Below are 19,744 nucleotides of genomic sequence, written 5' to 3' on the forward strand. Positions count from 1 at the left end.
ATCTACATCCTTCCTAAAATGAGGCCTCTAGACCTGTATGCAGTACTCAAGGTTTGGCCTGACCATTGCCTTATACAAAGAGATAATCACCTCCTTTTCCTTGCTAGCAAAATTCCTATATATCATTGACAATACCCCATGACCTGCTCTGGCAGCTTGTCTGCATTGCTCAGAAAACTTCATATCTGACTGCACAATTACTCCCAGGTCTTTTTAATTTTCTACTACCCTAAGTGTAGTAATGCACAGTTGGTACATTCCTCTGGGAATACTTCTACCCATATGCAGTACTTTGCATTTATCAATGTAAAACTTCAGTTGCCACCTATCAGCCCATCTGTCCAAATTTCTAGATCCTGTTGCAGTAGCACACTGCCATTACTGTTATTAACAACCCAGCTAACCTTTGTATCATCTGTAAACTTCGACACTAAGCCTGATATAACTTCATCAATATCATTGATAAATATACAAAACAACAGAGGACCAACACCGAACCCTGTGGGACTCCACTAATAACATTAGTCCACGAAGAGCAGCACCCATTAATTACCACCCTCTGTCTTCTCCCACTCAACCATCCTTTTATCCATTGTAGTAACTTACCCTTAATACCATTCTGCTCCAACTTATACAATAGTCTTCCATGCGCAGCAGTGTCAAAAGCTTTCCTGAAATCCAAATATATGATATCAAAATTATTTTTTGAATCCAGTTCCTTTGTAACCACATCATAATGTAGTTTGTGTATTAACTATTTTTTTAAACAAATAAATAAGCCTGTACTTTTCCTCTTCATTAGCCAAAAGTGTGGTAACCATTTACTTCATATGATGATTGAAATCATAATGTGTATTTATAAATGAAAATTAAATAAATTTTCTACTTATACTTCAGGACAGTTACACAAGGTCAGAGGTATTTATAGCTGAAACAAAAATATTTGCAAAATATTTTGCCGTCTTTTGTGGTGTCGTATGGTGTTGATCATGTGGTGTGTACCAGTATGGTGTCAATTTGCAATGGCTATAGTTGCAGCATTTCTGGATGAAACTGTTTTTTAAAGCTTTCTAACACTTTTGCCAAATTAGCAGCCATTGTTTCAAATTAACAACCACCATGAATATGCTGTATATTTGTAGTGGCCAGTTTGAAACAGGGTAACAAAAGTCTTAGGACATTCAAAACAAAATTCATAAGGGTGTTAGTTAACTTGTTTTCATAGTGCCAAAAAAGAGAGAAATGAGTAATTCTGTAATGGTAAATTTACATATTGATTCGTTATTAGCAGATTATATAGTAATGTAGTGTACAGCCACTCCCCAGCTTACATAATACCCGACTTATGGAAATTCAACTTTACGTAAGTTTTTTCCGGCCGGTGCAAACTTTAAAAAATCGTGGAAACATATTTTGCATCCCATAGGAATAAATGGAGGTATCGTGAAAATATCGTAATGTGAACTCAATAACATATTTAGGTTTTTTTTTTTTTTTTTTTTTTTGGTAATTTGTTTCAAGACCTCGGAAGTTGAAATTTTCGCTATATAACTAAGCTGTTTATCTCTTTAAAAGGTCATTTTTATAATGGAAATTGCTCTACACTTTCATCGTTATCATATATTCCATTATAAGAATTTTAAATGCCCTTGTGATATTTTTCTAAAACAAATTTCTGGAGGTCATTATCATAAAACAATAAACACTATTTGCACATTCCGGTTTATTGGGCTTTTCTGCTAGTGCAATCCATTATAAACTGGTAGTAAACTCGATCTTATTGTATTTGGGATAATGCCGATAACTGGAATTCTGTGAGTTTTAAGTTACGGTATTATGAGTTCCCCTTCACTGAAATCTTCAATCATATAAAAAACATAAATAAATTTACAGAATCTTCTCTTCATTCCTATTTACTTTTTACAATAGCGAAGGGAAAGGGACCAACGGAAAGTGCAAGTGCTGGCAGTACTAGGAAACGAAACAAAATTGATTTAGAAATGAAGATGATTAATTAAGAAGTACGAAACAGGACAAAGTTTGTCATCTATTGCATGAAATTAGGTCCCGCTGCTTCAACAGTGAATACTATTTTAAGGGACAGTGCGCGTATAAAAGAACATGGTAAAGGATCAATGCATTTAAGATCAACAGTGATCACAAAACAGCGTTCAGATGCTATATCAAAGATGGAAAAGCTATTAATAATATGGATGGAAAATCAGGTTCAGAATCAAGTGCCCCTGAGTCCAGTGGCCATTCAAGCAAAAGCAACAAGTAATTATGAAGATATTAAGGATAAGTACGGCGAACCCCAAGCCAAGTTCATGGCAAGCAATGGGTGGTTTAATAGGTTCAAGCATAGCGCTGGTTTCCAAAACATTAAAGTATGCGTTGAAGTCACCAGTGCCGATTCTACAGCTGCAGAGAAGTATTATGGTATGTTGGAAAAAATCCCTTCTAAATATCCACAGCCCTCAACTTCCACAGCAGCGGGCTTATCAGCTCGAAAGTTCATTCTGGCAACGATACTCGAAAGATAAAACTTGCTGACATTATGCTTGTCTCCTCTCTCATTTTGTAATTTGTACACTTTTGTAATTTTTCTTGTGATAAAAAAAATTGAATAAACAATTCTATTTACATGTTTGTCGAACATTTCTTTTTTGCTTCAATGAAATTTGTGAGTGTTGCATAAGCATTTAGGGAAATTCTGACTTATGTAAGTCAGAATTTTAATTACTTTATTATATGTTTCTTAAATCCATAAGAATCATACAGAAAAACACATGACAATATTTGCCCATCATAATCCACAGTTATGGCCAAGGGTTTACATAAGTGATAGAAGATACAAGCAGCATTCACATAAAAAGTAAAATAAGAAGAATCTGGAATACAAATTCAATAAATTAAAAGGAAAATGAGTGCTTAAAAATGATGGGTAGAACAGGTTGCAATGGATTCACAAATTATTAAAAAAAAATTTAAAGAAAGAGATAGGAGGACTTCCTTGCTTGAGTTCTATCTCTCATTTGTAAAGATTGGTGCAAAAAGTTTCTTGTACAAATGTTTAGTATGTGTTTGAACCAGCTCAGGGCAGAAAAGATATGTAAAGATTTCTGCTTTACTATTTGAGCTATTTACACATTGACATTTCACCTGAACTGTGATCTCAGAAAATTGTGATAATAATAGAACAAAATTGGTATTGCTTGTAGATATAACCATTTATTAAAAATTTTTAATAAATGTTTTTCCAAAAATCAAGTTTAGCACTGTGGGGGCACTCACAAGAGTTTTTTAGAGCTTTTTTTTTTAGAAGATTAATATAGTTTTTGGTCTGAGCTTGACATCTGGTTTGGAAGTTTTGCAATTGCTCTTTGTCCTAATATCTCTTATATAGGTTGGTAGTTTTGAGATATGAAGTGCAGGTGAGGTTGGGGCTTAAAAAGCAATCCATTTCAACAACCAAAGTTCCTCTTTAAATAGTTACTTTATTGGGGGGACTGCAAATTGTCATAACTCCATCCTAGCTAGAACAAAGAAGTAACTTTATATAACAACTGGTTATTCAAAGTGTATCTATTTGTAGTAGAGGTTGCTTTGTATGCTATTTTAGGTTTTTTTTTTTCCTCTTTGCTTTTATGAGAGTTAGGTGATTACTGAATTTGAGGTTCTGATTAAACCTTATATTGCTTGATCATCTGCTGCTCAGTTAATATAATTGGCATATCATTCAGTGATGGACTCTATCTGCATTTAATTTCTTTCTTAGGCAGAAAAACAACTGTGGCCAACATATTTGAGTTTATATGTATTCCATGAAGAGCAGTGTATTTTGCTAAGTTATAATAGGAGATTATTATAGAGTAAATAGTTGCCATCAGCTTTATATAATCAGTATAACTTATGAAGTTAACCTTCTGAAGGGATGATAGTAGCATAACTGTGAACAAGTGCCCAGATGTACACCTCCCTAAAGAACAACTGCTCTTGACCAATGCCAATTAGGCAGACCTAAAAATGTTTTTCTGGTCTGTTTATAACCATATATTACCACAAAAAATGAACTGCTCATCATTGACATTTGTGCTGGTGCATCAATAATTAAACAGTTACAAAGAATGCACCAATAATTAAACAGTTACAAAGAAGTTGTAAACTCCTCTGGCTCTGTACGGAGAATAAGCAAAAAAAAAAAAAAATTATTTTTTTTAATCATTGTTTTTTGTTTATTCTTTACTTATATAGAATGTATATTAAAGTAGATTTTGCCTATATTGGAAAGTAGCAAGATGAAATTATCACTCTCTTATTTCACTTTTAGCTGCGTTTAGTTCCTTCAGATCCTTCCCATCCAGAATTTGCCAAGACATTTGAGGAATCATACTTTCTCTACCAAAAGTATCAAATTACTATACATAGAGATCCACAAGAGAAGTGTGTACAATCACAGTTTATCCGTTTTCTGACAGCCACCCCATTAAAGGTAAAAATTTAATTTTACTAATAGAAAAAAAAAAAGGAAAAGAAATGCTAACTTTCCAATCTGGGCACCTTTCTGCTTATCATCTTTGTTTTTGTTATACTTTAAAAAGTGACAGTGAAGGAATTATTCCGTATTAAATCAATGAATATGCAAGTCTCTATTCCGTTTTTCACTCAAAGTAGTTTATAGGTAGCATCAGTTGTAGTCAACTTGGTACACTTCCCTACATTTCAGATAATTTGTAACTCCAGAGAATGTTACTTTTGTATCTCATTCAAAACTATAGCCAACACTGATTAGCCAGCAAAAATTATGCTAAGTTTAAAAGTATACATTTCTGCTTGGTTTGTGAGGTATTTAATCATTGCAACTGAATGTGGATAAAATGTAATAGAAATAAATATAAATACTGAAAAGATTTTGCTTTATTATTGATTATGATACTATTGTAAGGTATATTATACCTTACGTGTTAATCAAGATTTATCTGTACTTTCCTGAAGTTACGAGAGTTGTTCAATAATAAATAATCATTTGTTTTCACAACATATCTTTATTAGTCATATATATTTTAATGGTCCGTTTCAAAGTAGTCATCATTTGATGAAATGCACTTACTCTAACATTTCTGCCATTCATCCAAAAAATATGATGGAAGCCATTTTTTGATCTGTATTTGAGAAACACCTCTGATGTCTGTACGAATTCGTCTGACAACTGGAAATGTTCCTTGCAGCCTCTTTAACTTTGGAAATAAAAAAAAAAAATTGCAGGGTCAGGCTGCTGGGCTGATGAGAAACACATTTGACGTTAATGTTGGTTAAGTGCTCATTGGCAGTATGAGCAAAGTGAAGTCTTGCATTGTCGTGATGCAGCATCCACCCACTTGTGTGCGGTTGTGGTTGTTTGTGACGAATGTGATCTCACAAAGCATGCATTATGGTTCTGTAGTAAGATCCCATAATAGAAATATGATGTGGTACAACATGCTGGTAAATCATTCCTTGAATATCAAAAAAAGAGATGACCATACCTTTCCTGCAGAAGCCACAACGTTTTTTTTTTTTTTTTTTTGAGCGATGACATAGACTTCCAAACATAGCGTTGTTGCTTATTCCCTGAATCAAAATGATGAAGCCATGTCTCATACGCCATTATCACCTTATGCAGAACCTCGCCATCTCCAGTAATCATCTGTTACAGCTCCTGATGAACCTCCATGTGAACTTGCTGTTGCTCAGGAATGAGTAGGCTTGGAACTCAGCATGCACAAACACGTGTCATATGCAAATGGTCATAGAGAATACTATGCATGCTTCCTACTGATATTCTCAACATCTCTGCCAGTAGGAAGTATGCATGGTATTCTCCATGACCAAGGCGCCTCCGTAGCCAGGTGGGCAGTGCATAACACACGCTTCTTGATTAGACCGGGGTTCGAGCCCGTGACCACCAAATACAAAGGATGCAGAAAGGTCAGGGAATGACCACCGCATATCCCTGGAGCAACATGGCCTTAGTTGCTAATGCTCCTAAAAACCAAATAACAAAAACCTCTTTTTAACTCTTTTAATGCTCTCTCTCTCTCTCTCTCTCTCTCTCTCTCTCTCTCTCTCTCTCTCTCTCTCTCTCTCTCTCTCTCCACACACACACACACACACACACACACACACACACACACACACACACACACACACACACACACACACACAGTGGGAAGAACACATTAAAAATAATAGTACTGAGAGGATAATGTGCATCATAATAAATAATAATGTAGTTAAGATTAATAAGATTACATACACCATGAAAGAAAAGCTAATTAAAAAGTGTATTCAATATATAAAGTATTAGTATTTAATGCTTACTTGTCTTGTAAATATTTTGAGAGAATTCTTGAGTTGTTTGGAAAAGATCAGCAGATCCAATATAGATTTTATTGATATAAGATGTATTACATTTAATAGGGTTCCACTGTTAGTTACCAGCCTCTACAAAGTACATCAATAATAAAGCAATCTCCATGCTGCATTTTTAAGATGAGTAAGAATTTTATATTAAAGATGAGTGGAAATGTAGGGGAAAAGGGCCAGAAGCAGCCCCAGGTCTATCAGCGCCCTCTGTGTGAGATTTTTTGGTGCATCCTCTGCAACTTGAATTTAACAGCAAATCAGTGAATTTTTGGGGAATTTTGCACCCCTAATTCTTGGCACCCTGTTCAGGGGAACCACTCGATCGTGCCTTAAGCTGGCCCAGGGTCAGGCATTCTTAAATTCACAGAGAAAATGCATGCTGCTCAAAAATAAGCATGAGAACATTGCATTGGTTTTGTTTTAAAACTAATTAAAGCTTATGATCTGCAACCTATAATACAAGCTAAAATGCTAGAGATACCTTTTAGAGATTGTTGCAATCCTTGAACAGAACAATTTGTTTAAGAAGCGTGTTCCAACTAATGACATTCTCTTAGGTGGTTTAGAATGCAAAAATTGGAGAATCCATTTTAAATCATGACATTTTAAATGTAATTCACCTTGCTCAAAATATTACTAATGTTGGTAAAGGCAAATATTTGCAAAACTTTAACACTGTGTACAGGTTTCAGACTTAATTGTACAAGTTGTGAAAGCTGGAAGTTAGCAATTCTTCTTCCTTACTTTCTGTTTTATCTTACTTTGCATTTGTTTATACTGTTAACTAGCTAAAATTGGTCAGAAGTTATCCACCTTCTCCAGACTTTCAGAAGGCCTCTGATGCTTCCTATCATTTATTTAAACGTTATCAGATGGTAATACACCAGGAAGATGAAGATGAATGTGATGAAGAGTGTTTTACTAATTTTCTGGTATCTTCTCCTTTGGAGGTAACTAAATTGAAGGATTTCCCAGAATAAAAAAAAATAGTGTAATTAGTTCTAAATATTAATTTTTTTTCTTGAATTTATATTTGAAAGTTCATAAACTATTTTAAATTTGTGATATTTTATGTACTGTGAAAGCTTCATGTAATCTAAAAATTGAATAGATAAATTGTTTAATGCAATCAAAAATTGAATAGATTTGAAACGTTAAAACAAATGAATGATCTTTATTATTTAAAGAGTAAAAACAGTTAAGGAAAATTTAACTGAAAACAAGATTTATGCTGCTTGAAAGTAAGTTGCATGTTGTCATTAGGCATCTGCTATAGCAACAGAGGCATAATGTTGTGTTTTGGCATAGAATTGTGTTTTGCAGTCTTCAACTTCTATATAACTGACAGATTGCATTATAGGAAGATCTGATCTATGTAAAATAAGTGCTCAAAAGTGTCAGTAATTGCCACATATAATTTCAGATGTTTCCAAGACTGCAATACCTGGTGTGTTGTGTGTGTGGGGGGGAGGGGGGGAAGAAAGTATTCTTAGACCATGGACGACATGGTCATGATGGTACTAGAAACCAGAGAGCAAGCAATGTAATATGGAAACACCTATCACCACCGATGAAAAAAAATTCAAGGATACCAAAAGTTCTTGGAAGATTATGCCCATATTGTTCTTTAATTTACAGAATCCAATGCTGTGTTATTTCACATGCAAAAATGAAGCAGCATCATTGATTCAGTATTCAGACATCCTCCAAGGTGATCTGCAACATGCCATCAACAACAAAAGACCCAGATTGGAGGTGTCATTTTGTTACAGGACAGCATATAATTGCATACCCTATTTGGAAGTGTATGACCATCCTCTATATAGCTCTGGATGTTGCCTTGCAAACTTCTGTGCCTTTAGGAAACTAAAAGTGATCTGGCAGGAATTCAGTTATAGTTATATGATGGCTAGAAGAAGTTGTCTGTGGAAGATTATACCTATTATGCTCCACCACCAGCAGCTGCCAAAATACAGTAAGGGTACAAAAAACCATTGGGATAAGCATTTAAACAGTTACAGAGATTACTTACTAAAACAGTGTATTTCTGTTTGGTAAGTAAATAAATCTTATTTTCATTTTACTCAATCTCATATTTCAGAAATATTGAAAAAGGAAAAACATTTTTTTTTCCCCTTTTCTTTTCATTTCTGCATTCATATTTGTAAACTTAGGGTGTGGTGGTTTTTATTTTGGAATATCAAATGAACCAAATTACACAAGTTTGTAAAAAAACTTTATTTAAAAGTATAATCAAAGCGGTTTTAATTCTTAAAAACTAAGTCAGGTAAATATACTCCATTAGTTATGCAATTTTCTGATGTATGCATGAAAATCTTCCATGACATAATACACTGAGTGATCACTGAATTATGACCACCTACCTAATACTTCATAGGTCCTCCTTTTGCCCTCAGTACAACAGCTATCCAATGTGGCATTGATTCAACAAGATGTCGGAAGTGTTCAGGAGGTATGGCCAACCAAGCTGTGTGTAATGCAGTCAGCAATGCAGGTATGGAGATGATTGGTATATCCAGACGTCTGATATACCTTTCCATAGTATCCCACAAGTGCTCTATGGGATTGATATTGGAGGAGTTCAGAGGCCAATCAATATGCTGGAAGTCAGAACTGTGTTCCTCAAACCATTCCTGCACAACAAGTGCCCGATGGCTCGGCACATTGACATCTTGGAAGACACCATCACCATTCGGGAAAAAGTGTAACATAGTGGTGTGTACACGGTCAGCAAGCAGTTGACAATAGCGGAGACCAGTGATATGTTGTTTCACATGCACCAGGGGTCCAAGTTCCTGCCAGTGAAACATGCCCCACACCATACAACCACCTGCACTTTTGATACCATGCATGATGGATGAAGAGCCTCATGTTGTTGACGCCAAATCCATACACGACCATCCACGGTGTGGAGTAAATAACGTGACTCATTTGACCGGGCACACCTTCTTCCAGTCTTCTAACATCCAACTTGCATGCTCTTTGCACTAGGCAAGTCTTTTATGCTGATGAACCTTGGTTAGGAGAGGATGCCGTAGGGGTCGTCTGCTGGTATAGCCCATAAGTGTGAGCGTGCGATGCATGGTCATGGCAGATATTGTTCCTGGTTGGCCCATGTTGTATTGGGTACTCACCTCTAGCATCAACCTTTGCAGTTTTGCCGTCAGGTCGTTGTTTAACCATTTTGATGCCAGTCCCGGTACACTTTAACTACGGCAGCTCTCAAACACCCCACCAGTTTAGCCGTTTGGGAAATCAAGGCACCAACTCATTGAGCGCCCACAATCTATCCAATTTTACTACCCACTGACACCTTATCTATGTTACGTAGGTCGACTAACTCCTCACTCTTGTACCTCGTGGTCAACGGATCGCATTCAGTTTTCATAGGGGTGGTCATAATTCAGTGATATTCAAAGGGCATTCTCAAAAAAAAAATTTTTTTCTTCAGATATTCCCACAAAAAAAACCTGATGATAACTAGGCCATACAATGTCACACCAAGAGAGCAACAGATCACCTTATTCCTCTTAGAGGTACGTGATGCTATCTACTGAGTGGACTGCAGTGGAGTAAATGCTACATTGGGAAATCATATTCCCCCCTCCAGCATCCTCATAGCCAAACCTACTGGGGCAACTGTGAGAGTTGTTTGTTTATTTACAAGGACAGCTGTGCAATTCAAAAATATTTCATTTCTAAATTCATGCACCATTTGTGTTCTTTTATACACCATGTTGCCTGTATGTAGAAGATTCCCTTTTAACTCCTATATTGTTATTCTAGTTAATACTACATTGTCACATTTATACTATATTACTGAAGATATGTTTAGTTTAATCTAATGAAATACCTTTTTTAAAAACTTTCAGTCTCTTTAACAGCATGCAGAGAAAGGTTGAAGGTGCCAAAAAATAAAGTATAGTACATTAAGTGTGCAGGTTTAATGCCTTGTTATAAGAAAACTGCAAGGGTGGGAGTTCAGATATTTACATAAACAAAAAACCTTTATGATACTAAACTTCACACCATTCACTTATGCCAAGCATTATCAAAATTTAAATTCTTTGCAGTATTCTGTACCAATTTGCTTCTTAAACAAAAAAAAACAATGTAAGTGGAAAAAAAAGTAGATGTTCAAGACTAACTCCTGTTAACCAGATGACTCCAATACAACAAAACTACATAGATCAGTATTGTTGGGTTAGATTGTGAAATCATGCTATCCAGAATACCATACCATATCAATTTTAGGACATTTTAGTTTAATCAATGATGTCTTGCTCTATTAAAAGGCAAATTTGAAATGATAATGAAACAAGAACAAACAAAAAATGTGACTGCATAATATAATGATAGCATTTCTCTGTTTAAAACAACACTACTCAAAATTCCAACAGGATCAAAATGACTAAAATACCAACTGGTTAAAGCACCAACCAAATGCATTGGTCATTACATAAAATATATGTATTATTAACAGTTCAGTCAAAATTTCTAGTGTAAGTTTTTTTGACAAGTTTGTTATTATTAATTTTAGTGTATTATTATGTGAGAACTAAAATACTTTATTTTTTCCCTCTAGTTTTGATGGAAATAGAATCAATTCCAGTGCAACATCTCTAGTCACAAATCAATGTGCAGCCTTACCAGTTGCCAACAAACAGAGTATAGTACATTAAGTGTGCAGGTTTTTAACTTACATGTAAACTAGTACCTGGTGTGTTGTGGGGGGGGAAGCATTCTTAGACCAAACAGGTTTTAAGAAAACTATAGTGTCTCTTCACACCATTATAATTTTCTTGCACAGATGATAACTATTCCATACAGCTGTTATATAAAAAAAATATTAAGTTGGTTATACATCAATGCAGAGTGTGCTAGAGGGGGCTTGGGGGATTTCAGTATCCCTTTGTTAAATTTTTCGGATTATCTGATGTCCTTGTTAAAAATAATTAGTTTGATAAAATTTAACTGATTATTTTAACCAAGGATGAGCTTTAGCTGAAATTTTTTTTCAAGTGAGCACCTGTATTCAAATCAGTATTTGCAGCCAGAAAGTGTGCTTTTCTACAGAAGGTTGAGTGGATGGGTTAAAAATTTGACTGTAGTATTAATATATACATTTTACATAGTGATAAAACAAGCATTCATCTGTTATAGACCATTCGTATTTTGATGTGCAGTTGTTTGACTCTGTTGGCACTGACTTTTGGCAACTTATCCCCCAGAAACTAGATTCAGATATCTCTCCCTTGAGTTGCCCAGTACCAGTTTGAAAACAGTTTTCGAGATGAGGTACACTAGAGTGCATAGTAACCTGATAGTAGAGACTTAGAGTGATGGGGTAGTACTTTGAGAGTCTTTTGTATAAACTTGTTAATAGAAACTAACAGGTGATCGAAGCATTGGATGGCTCAAGTGGCAAAACTACTATACCAGAAGGCTTACCACTATGGGGAAGCCTGAATAATTAAGAACTTGATGGTATGATTGTTAAAAGCTTCATATTTTGGCCCCCCTTCTGGGGGGAATGTGAAGTTTTGCTTCTGAGATGCAACATGTAGGGTAACTGTACAGTAAGGAATTAAAGTTAACACTTTCCCTAAAATATTTTTTGAATTACAGTCAGCAAAGGAACCATGAGAAAAGGGAATTTAGTTCTGATATGATTTCTTTACTTATTTATTTTGATCATGATTTAGTTGGTACTTGTCTTTTTTTTAATCCAATTGAAACTGTCCCATTTTATTCAAGCAAGGTATGCAAGTGTTATCATCGCATTAGTAAGCTAGACACCACTATTTTTCCCTTTGAGCTGGTCCTCCGCAATCTACTGTGTGCATGTGTAAAAGGAATCATGAGGTTTATGTTATGAATTCTTGAAGGCAACTGTGCAGTTTTTGCTTGTTCAGAAAGAAGTGTTTCTTTGAATGTAGTGCATGTGGTTTTGATTTGGTTTTTAATTCTGCACATGCATAGTAATTTATTCCTACCTGTGTTCTGTAATCAAGATCTCAGAATCACCACTCTTTGAAGTCAAATGTTGTCAGCTGTTCCGAGTTGCAGATATGCATTCCAGTGAATCTCTTTCCATAAATAAACATGATAAGGAGACAGCATCAGTTTATTAGCAACTGATACACAGTTAAATCAGGCCAGTTGAAGTTGCACAGAATATCGGTGTATAATAATGGAGTATATTTTTGTGTTGCTGATTTATATATGGAGGAAATGCAGAAGCAAAATTATTGGATAAATAAAAAACATTTTTATTTTTGTTCACTAGCTGAACTGAAACTTTGGCAAATTTGCCCAGATGACTCATTGTGCCCTAGAGCAATGTACCAGTGGGACTAGGCGCCTCCGTAGCCAGGTGGGAAGGAGCAGCAGTGCGGAGCACACGCTTCTTGATTAGACCGGGGTTCGAGCCCGTCACCACCAAATGCGGAGGATGCGGAAAGGTCAGGGAATGACTACCGCATATTCCCGGAGTAATATGGCCTTAGTTGCTCCTAAAAAAAAAACCAAATAACAATAATAAATAACCAGTGGGACTCAAGCAGACAAAGTATTTTGATAACCCAGTAGGCTGTGGGTTTCCTGGCAGTTTATTATTATCTCTAGAATACAGTTTATATTATTAAGCACTATGAGAACACACAGTAGGACCGATAGCCGAGGTTAAACATCATAAAATCCATTACATAAATTTCGTCTTCAGTCTTTCTGTAAATGCCTCCTGCTGGCTCACAAGGCCTCCAGACTTGAACAAGCTTGTACAGCAGGGGTGCAACTGAATTTTCTTAGGAGCTTAACCCTTCTCAATTACCCCACTCACTGGCCTCCTACCTAAGCGAAACAGTGAACAAATGCATCTCTCTTAGTGCTTTGTCTTTTAACTACCTTCCAATTTCCTTTCTGAGAAAAGTTCAAAATTCTTAAGCATCATAAGAAATATATATTGTGTATTGTGCTATTTTCCTCCCGGCTTTCTGCTGCGTTCTCATTTAGCAATGTGAAAGATCTTAGTGAACATTGTTTTTCCTGGAATGTAAGAAGTACAGGGTTGTTAAAATTAAAGTATCCCTATGTAGAGGGCTCTGGAGCAAGTTCTAAGGCTCGTACTGAAGAGAATTTTGGACAACAGGTACAATAAAGAATGCACTTGCCATTTATTGGGGAAAAAAAATTGTTACAAAATTTGTCACTGTGTGATGCTGTGGCAATACAAATCACTTGAACAGCGCTACAATTGTTCAATGTGTCCTCCATTTTGGTCAACAGTTTCCATTCGAAGAACAGCATTTTCTACAGCAGAATGTAACATGTCAACCGGAATAGCCAGCACATGACGTCTAATGCTGTCCTTCAGATTTGCCAGAGTTTGACATCCTTCCTGATACACCTGGTTCTTCAAAAAAACCTACAACCAGAAGTCGCATGGGGTGAGGTCCGGTGATAGGGATGGCCAAGATGTCTGGAAACAACGGCTGATGACCCGTTTGTCTGCAAAGTGTTGCCTTGGCAATCTTTGGACACAGCGGTGGATGTGGAGTGGCACACTATCTCACATGAATATGGTATCCTAAAGGCACCCACGTCGTTGCAGCTCTGGTATTGCAAAATTTGCCAACATTTCATAGCATGCTCTCCGATGACGGAACAGGTGCGGGGTCCAGTCGGTGTTACCTGTTCAAAAAATATAGCCCAATCATGAATGTGGCTGTAAATCCATACCACACTGTCACAATTGGACCTCTTGGATAACTCGAGGGTTTTCTGTTGCCCAAATGTGACAGTTGTATGTATTCACTTGTCCGTTTAAGCAGAAGTGGGCTTCATCACTCCAAAGGATGTTCCATGGCCAAGTAATATCCACTGTCATTTGCACCAGGAACTGAAGTGCATATATGAAACAAATATCTGCATCACAATGCTTTAGCATGTGTATCTTGTAAGGATAGTACTGCAACACCTGATGCAATACTAGCCTTACAGTGGAATACAGCATGCCCACTTCACAAGAAACAGCTGGCACACTTGCACTACCACATGGAGATTGAGTTGATAAATCCACGACAGCCATAGCCACATCTTCAGCACGAGAGGAGTCCACTCATTTTCGACCTCTACCCGGTTGAACACCAAGATGTCCTGTCGTTTCAAATTTCGCAATCATTTTGTGGACAGCACAGTCATAGATCCACGTGGGCCTTATGCGCTTCTGACGCCAGAATTCTCTGATAGCCACAGCTGCATTGTTGCTGTTCTGATAGTACAGCTTCACTAATAGCACCTTTCCTGCAACATTGTTGCTGTAGTGCAGGCAAACATCTACTGTATGATTCTGAAGAGACTGCTTTGCTTTTATACAGTACAGTAGGGCTGAATAGTGGCACTGTGGCAATAACTTACGATTATGCAAATAACTATGTTATTTGCATAATCGCAACTAAGATAGTTACGCGCCATACAGTGACAAATTTTGTAACTATTTTTTTTTTTTTTTCCAATAAATGGCGACTCTTTATTGTACGTGTCCAAATTTCTCTTCAGTACGAGCCTTAGAACTCACTCCAGAGCCCTCTACATAGGGATACTTTAATTTTAACAATCCTGTATATACATTCATGTTGTGTTCTTTCATTTCAGTATGCCATAAATGCAACAGAAGAAATTACTCTCCAATTGTAATAGTTTGGAAAGGCAAGAGAATAATATTTATATTTAGAGTTATTCACTTATAGATATCTTTAAAGCTGTACTATAAAATACAAAGTAATATTATATGTATTGGCAAACTGCACTGATTGGTATTCCTTAAAAAGTAAACCAAATGATGAAAACAAAATATTTTATAATTTAGAGTAACTCAAAATATTTTCTTTGGTTGAATACTTAATTTTGAATGTAACAGCAATAATCATTACAATTAACTCTGTAAATCCAATTTCATTTTCACTTATTGCTTTATATTTTCATTTTACCCTCAGAATCAAAATGAGTAACCAAGGAATTAAAAGATTTGGATTCATCTCTTTGGAAACAATGAGCTTTGAAGGAGGGACTCCAGTGGAGAAGAAACAGAAAAAGATGTTAGAAGAAAGTATGATGAAAGATACATTCAGTATGGATTTTCAAAGAGAGGAACTGATGATGCACCATTTCCATTTTATGTTGTTTGTGAAGAAACATTAACCACTGAAGGAACAAAGCCTCAAAATTTGAAGAAACATTTAGAGGAAAGACATCCGATCCAAAAAGATAAGCGTATTGAGTATTTCTGACTTAATTCATTAGTGAAAACTCAACAAAAAAACTGCTTGCTTTTTAAATGTTGGTTCCACAGCCCTTCGAGCATCCTTTTTAGTCTCTTTGTGAATTGCTAAATGTTAAAAGCCATACACACAATAGGGGAAACATTGATAAAACCAGCAATGATAAATATGTGTGCAGAGAGGTTCTTTGTAATGGAGCTGCAAAAGATTGCTACAGTCCCTCTTCAAAATGATACAGTTAAGCATTGCATTGGAAGCATGTCTAGTAATATCGAAGCTCAACTCATTTCCTGTCTGAAAAAAATCAAAGCTTTTCTCTCTTCAATTAGATGACTCCTTGGATATTTTGAACAGTGACATTTTAATGGGATATGATAGATAGATATATCTACGAAGAGGAAATAATCAAGGATATTTTAATGGTTTGTAGTATCCCGACAAAAATGACAAGCCCAGAAATATTCTGTATTATAAACGATTACTTTTCAAATAGTGGCCTGGATTAGAAATGCATCATTGATCTTTATACAGATGATGATGCTGCAATGACAGGCTTGCACTCCTGTGTCATTACAAATGTTTGTGAAGTTGCACATGACAATTTAAGCCACACAATGCATGACACATCGTGAACAACTTGATGGTAAAGTAATGGTTCTGGAACTGTCTCATGTGTTATGACTATATTGAAGTAGTGAAATCAAAGCCAATGCACTAAATAGCTGATTATTTAAAGTTTTTTGTGATAAGATGAGTACAGAACATGTGACTCTTTTGTTATGTATGGAAGTTAAGATGGTTGTCACGTGGAAAGGTGTTATCTTGTATCTTTGAACTTGGAGGAAATTGGAGATTTCTTGGTTCTAAAGAAATAAAGCTGTTCGATAAATTGGCATAGCTGGCAGATATTTTTCCACTTCTCAATGAACTAAATTTGCAATTATAAGGCCCAAAGGCTTCTATCTTCCACCTTTCAACTACAGTAGAAGCATTTAAGAAGAAATTAACTGTTAGGAAAAGTAGGGCAGATGGAGTATTTGTTATGTTTCATTGTTTTCCAGAAGTTGTTGACAAAAATGGGTATAGCATTAACAATATTGCCAAGTTTGTTTCTGAGCATTTAGATAAACTGGAATTTCAATAAGTATTTTCTATCTCGAGATGAACCTAGAATTGTGTGTTTTTTTTTCTGTGGGTACTAGATCCATTCAATTCATTCTGAATGTGAAACAAATAAGCTGTCAGTTTCTGAGCAAGATAGCCTCACTGAATTAGCAAGTGATCCAACGTTGGAAAGCTTTATTTAAGAGTTTTCCTGTGGAAACATTCTGGTTTAAAATTACACAAGAATATGAACAACTTAGTGAGAAAGCTGTTCAGAAACTTGTACCATTTCCTTCAACATATCTTTGCAAGACAGGTTTATCTGTCATGGTAACTGTAAAAACTAAGGAAAGAAACCATCTTAAACTTGAGCCTACACTTTGACTAGCCATTTCTTTCCTCATGCCAAAAATTGATATTCTTATCTACTGCAACAGGATCTAGATAATTTGGGCAGATGGGCTGAGAAGTGGCAACTGAAGTTTAACCTTGACAAATGCAAAGTACTGCATATGGGTAGAAGTAACCCCAGAGAAACATACCAACTGTCTGGTACTACACTTAAGGTGGTAGAAAATGAAAAAGACCTGGGAGTAATTGTGCAGGCAGATATGAAATTTTCTGAGCAATGCAGACAGGCTGCCAGGGCAGGTCATGGGGTTTTGTCAATGATATATAGGAATTTTGCTAGCAGGGAAAAGGAGGTGATTATCCCTCTGTATAAGGCAATGGTCAGGCCACGCCTTGAGTACTGCGTACAAGTCTGGAGGCCTCATTTTAGGAAGGATGTAGATTTACTTGAGCGTGTACAGAGAAGGGCAACAAGATTGGTGAGGGGAATGAAGGGATCCTCTTATCACGAGAGGCTTAAGTTCTGCAAATTGCAGTGGCTGGAGACTAGGCATCTGCGCGGTGATCTGATTGAGGTGTATAAGGCCTTGAATGGGTTCAGCACGCTGAATTCTGATGGGATCCTTCCACTTGTTCAGATTACGAACCTAAGGGGGCATAAATTCAAATTACGAAAGGACAGATGTAGAATAGATGTGCGGAAATTTGCCTTTAGCGAGCGGGTGGTTAATTGCTGGAACAAACTTCCATCTATCGTTGTGGAAGTTGATAGGTTGAATAAATTTAAGGTGGAACTGGACAGGCATTTGGAGGGGATGGTGTGATTTTTTTTTTTTTTTTTTGGCTGATGCTGCATAAGCTCATACATTTGCTTTCTTGCATCACATGCCACTACTACTACAAGGCACAATCCAGGTTTCTCACTAATGAAAAATTATAGTTTGTCATTTGTTTTATATCAATAATTTATGCAAAAACATTGTTATTATTACAATTATTAAATCCTTACAAATGTCTACCAATTGTAATAGTACTACTTATAAATATAGATATACATTGATTAGAAAAAGTGAGGGTTTTTTTTTTTTTTTTTTGTTACCACGGTGGGACCAATGAATCTTGATGAGGTGGTAGGTGGGACACAAGAGGCAAAAGGTCGAGAGCTACTGCCTTAGAAAATTAAGGGTATTATATTTTCTGATTTAATGTACAGAAATTGTTATTGTTATCTTTCAAAATACTATGATTTAGTTTCCTGGAAATAATAAACTGCTAATATATGCTCTTACTTCTGGGATCATAAATGGTTACAAACTCATGCTCAACCCATTCAAGATTACAAGACAACACTTGTCTGATGGAGGAAGCTATTCGACTGTCATCCATGCAAAGAGGGATGGTTTATTTTAGGGTAGAGGTTTAATAGCTTCCTTCAGGTGTGGACACCTGATGAGTTCAGTATGAAAATGTATGTAATCTCAGAACAGACACTACTTCAACAGAACACACTTTGCAAATTGGCTAGCCTTGTGGTAATCGTTTATTATACAACATACCTAAAAAGTTTGGCAAAGAAAGCAGTTTGCACTTAAGAAGCCATGACACTTCTCGTAAAATCATAAAAATATTACCACAGAAGTGTTTCTTTTTTCTGATCTTGTGCTAACTAAGCATATAATTTTAACTTCATTTGATAAATGTTTAATATTTATTTTGCCTGCTAATGAGCAAAGCATTATTCTACACCCCCCCCCCCTCAAAAAAAAAAAAAAAAAAAAAAAAAACCTAGAATCTGGTGGTTTGGGCATAAAGTCAAATATTGGCAACTCAACCATTAATATACTTTATCATATCGAAAATATTATTAAAATCCATCCAGATAAATCTCTCTCTCTCCCAAATTTACAAAATCTTATCCTGAAAAGACACAAATATAACATAATGAAAGTTTTCATCAGCTCATTCACTCACACACACACACACACACACACACACACACACACACACACACACACACACACACACACACACACACACACACACACACACACACATTTAAGCCAGAAAAAAATTAATACCAATTTATATATTTACCTCCTTTAAAGAAGGACAGCTAGAAATATCAGCAAAGATTTAAAAATAGAGAATGATATGTTTTACTAAATAATACTGAAAAACATTCAGAAAATGTATGATAATCCTGTGTTAATAAATTTATAAAAAAACTTTTCAAAATGCAAATATAAAAATTGTGCACCAATCTGTTGGCACACTATGGCCATAGTTGCCGATGCACCTAATAAATCCCAAAACAAACAAACACAAATCTGTTCATTGTATAATGCAAGGCAAAAACAAATGACGATACAGGGTGTTTCAAAAATGGTGAATAATTTAAAGGTGAAAAGTACAAACTAAAATAAGCAAAAAAGTCCCAGTGAACATTGAGCCGCAAATGAACCGTTTTCGAGATAATGCACATTTTCTGTTAAGATCCGCCACTGACTATGGGAGCACTAGTTTAGCAAAAAGCTGTGAATCCTTTGCCAATGGTGGTACTCGTACATTGCTCATTGTTAAAT

General features: G+C 35.9%; 1 protein-coding gene across 2 annotated transcripts in view; it reads left to right on the forward strand.

Moving 5' to 3' along the window:
* Positions 1 to 19,744, forward strand: part of Ate1 (arginyltransferase 1) — a 169,158-nt gene that overhangs the window by 93,648 nt on the left and 55,766 nt on the right. For both annotated transcript variants that reach the window (XM_090375480.1, XM_090375488.1), the window contains exon 9: positions 4,331 to 4,492. In XM_090375480.1, the coding sequence (XP_090231606.1) occupies positions 4,331 to 4,492 (162 nt within the window). The remainder of the gene's footprint in view (positions 1 to 4,330; positions 4,493 to 19,744) is intronic.

This window comes from Mastigoproctus giganteus, chromosome 1 (genome assembly GCF_048544385.1).
Source record: "Mastigoproctus giganteus isolate SK-2022 chromosome 1, ASM4854438v1, whole genome shotgun sequence".
NCBI lineage: Eukaryota > Metazoa > Arthropoda > Arachnida > Uropygi > Thelyphonidae > Mastigoproctus > Mastigoproctus giganteus.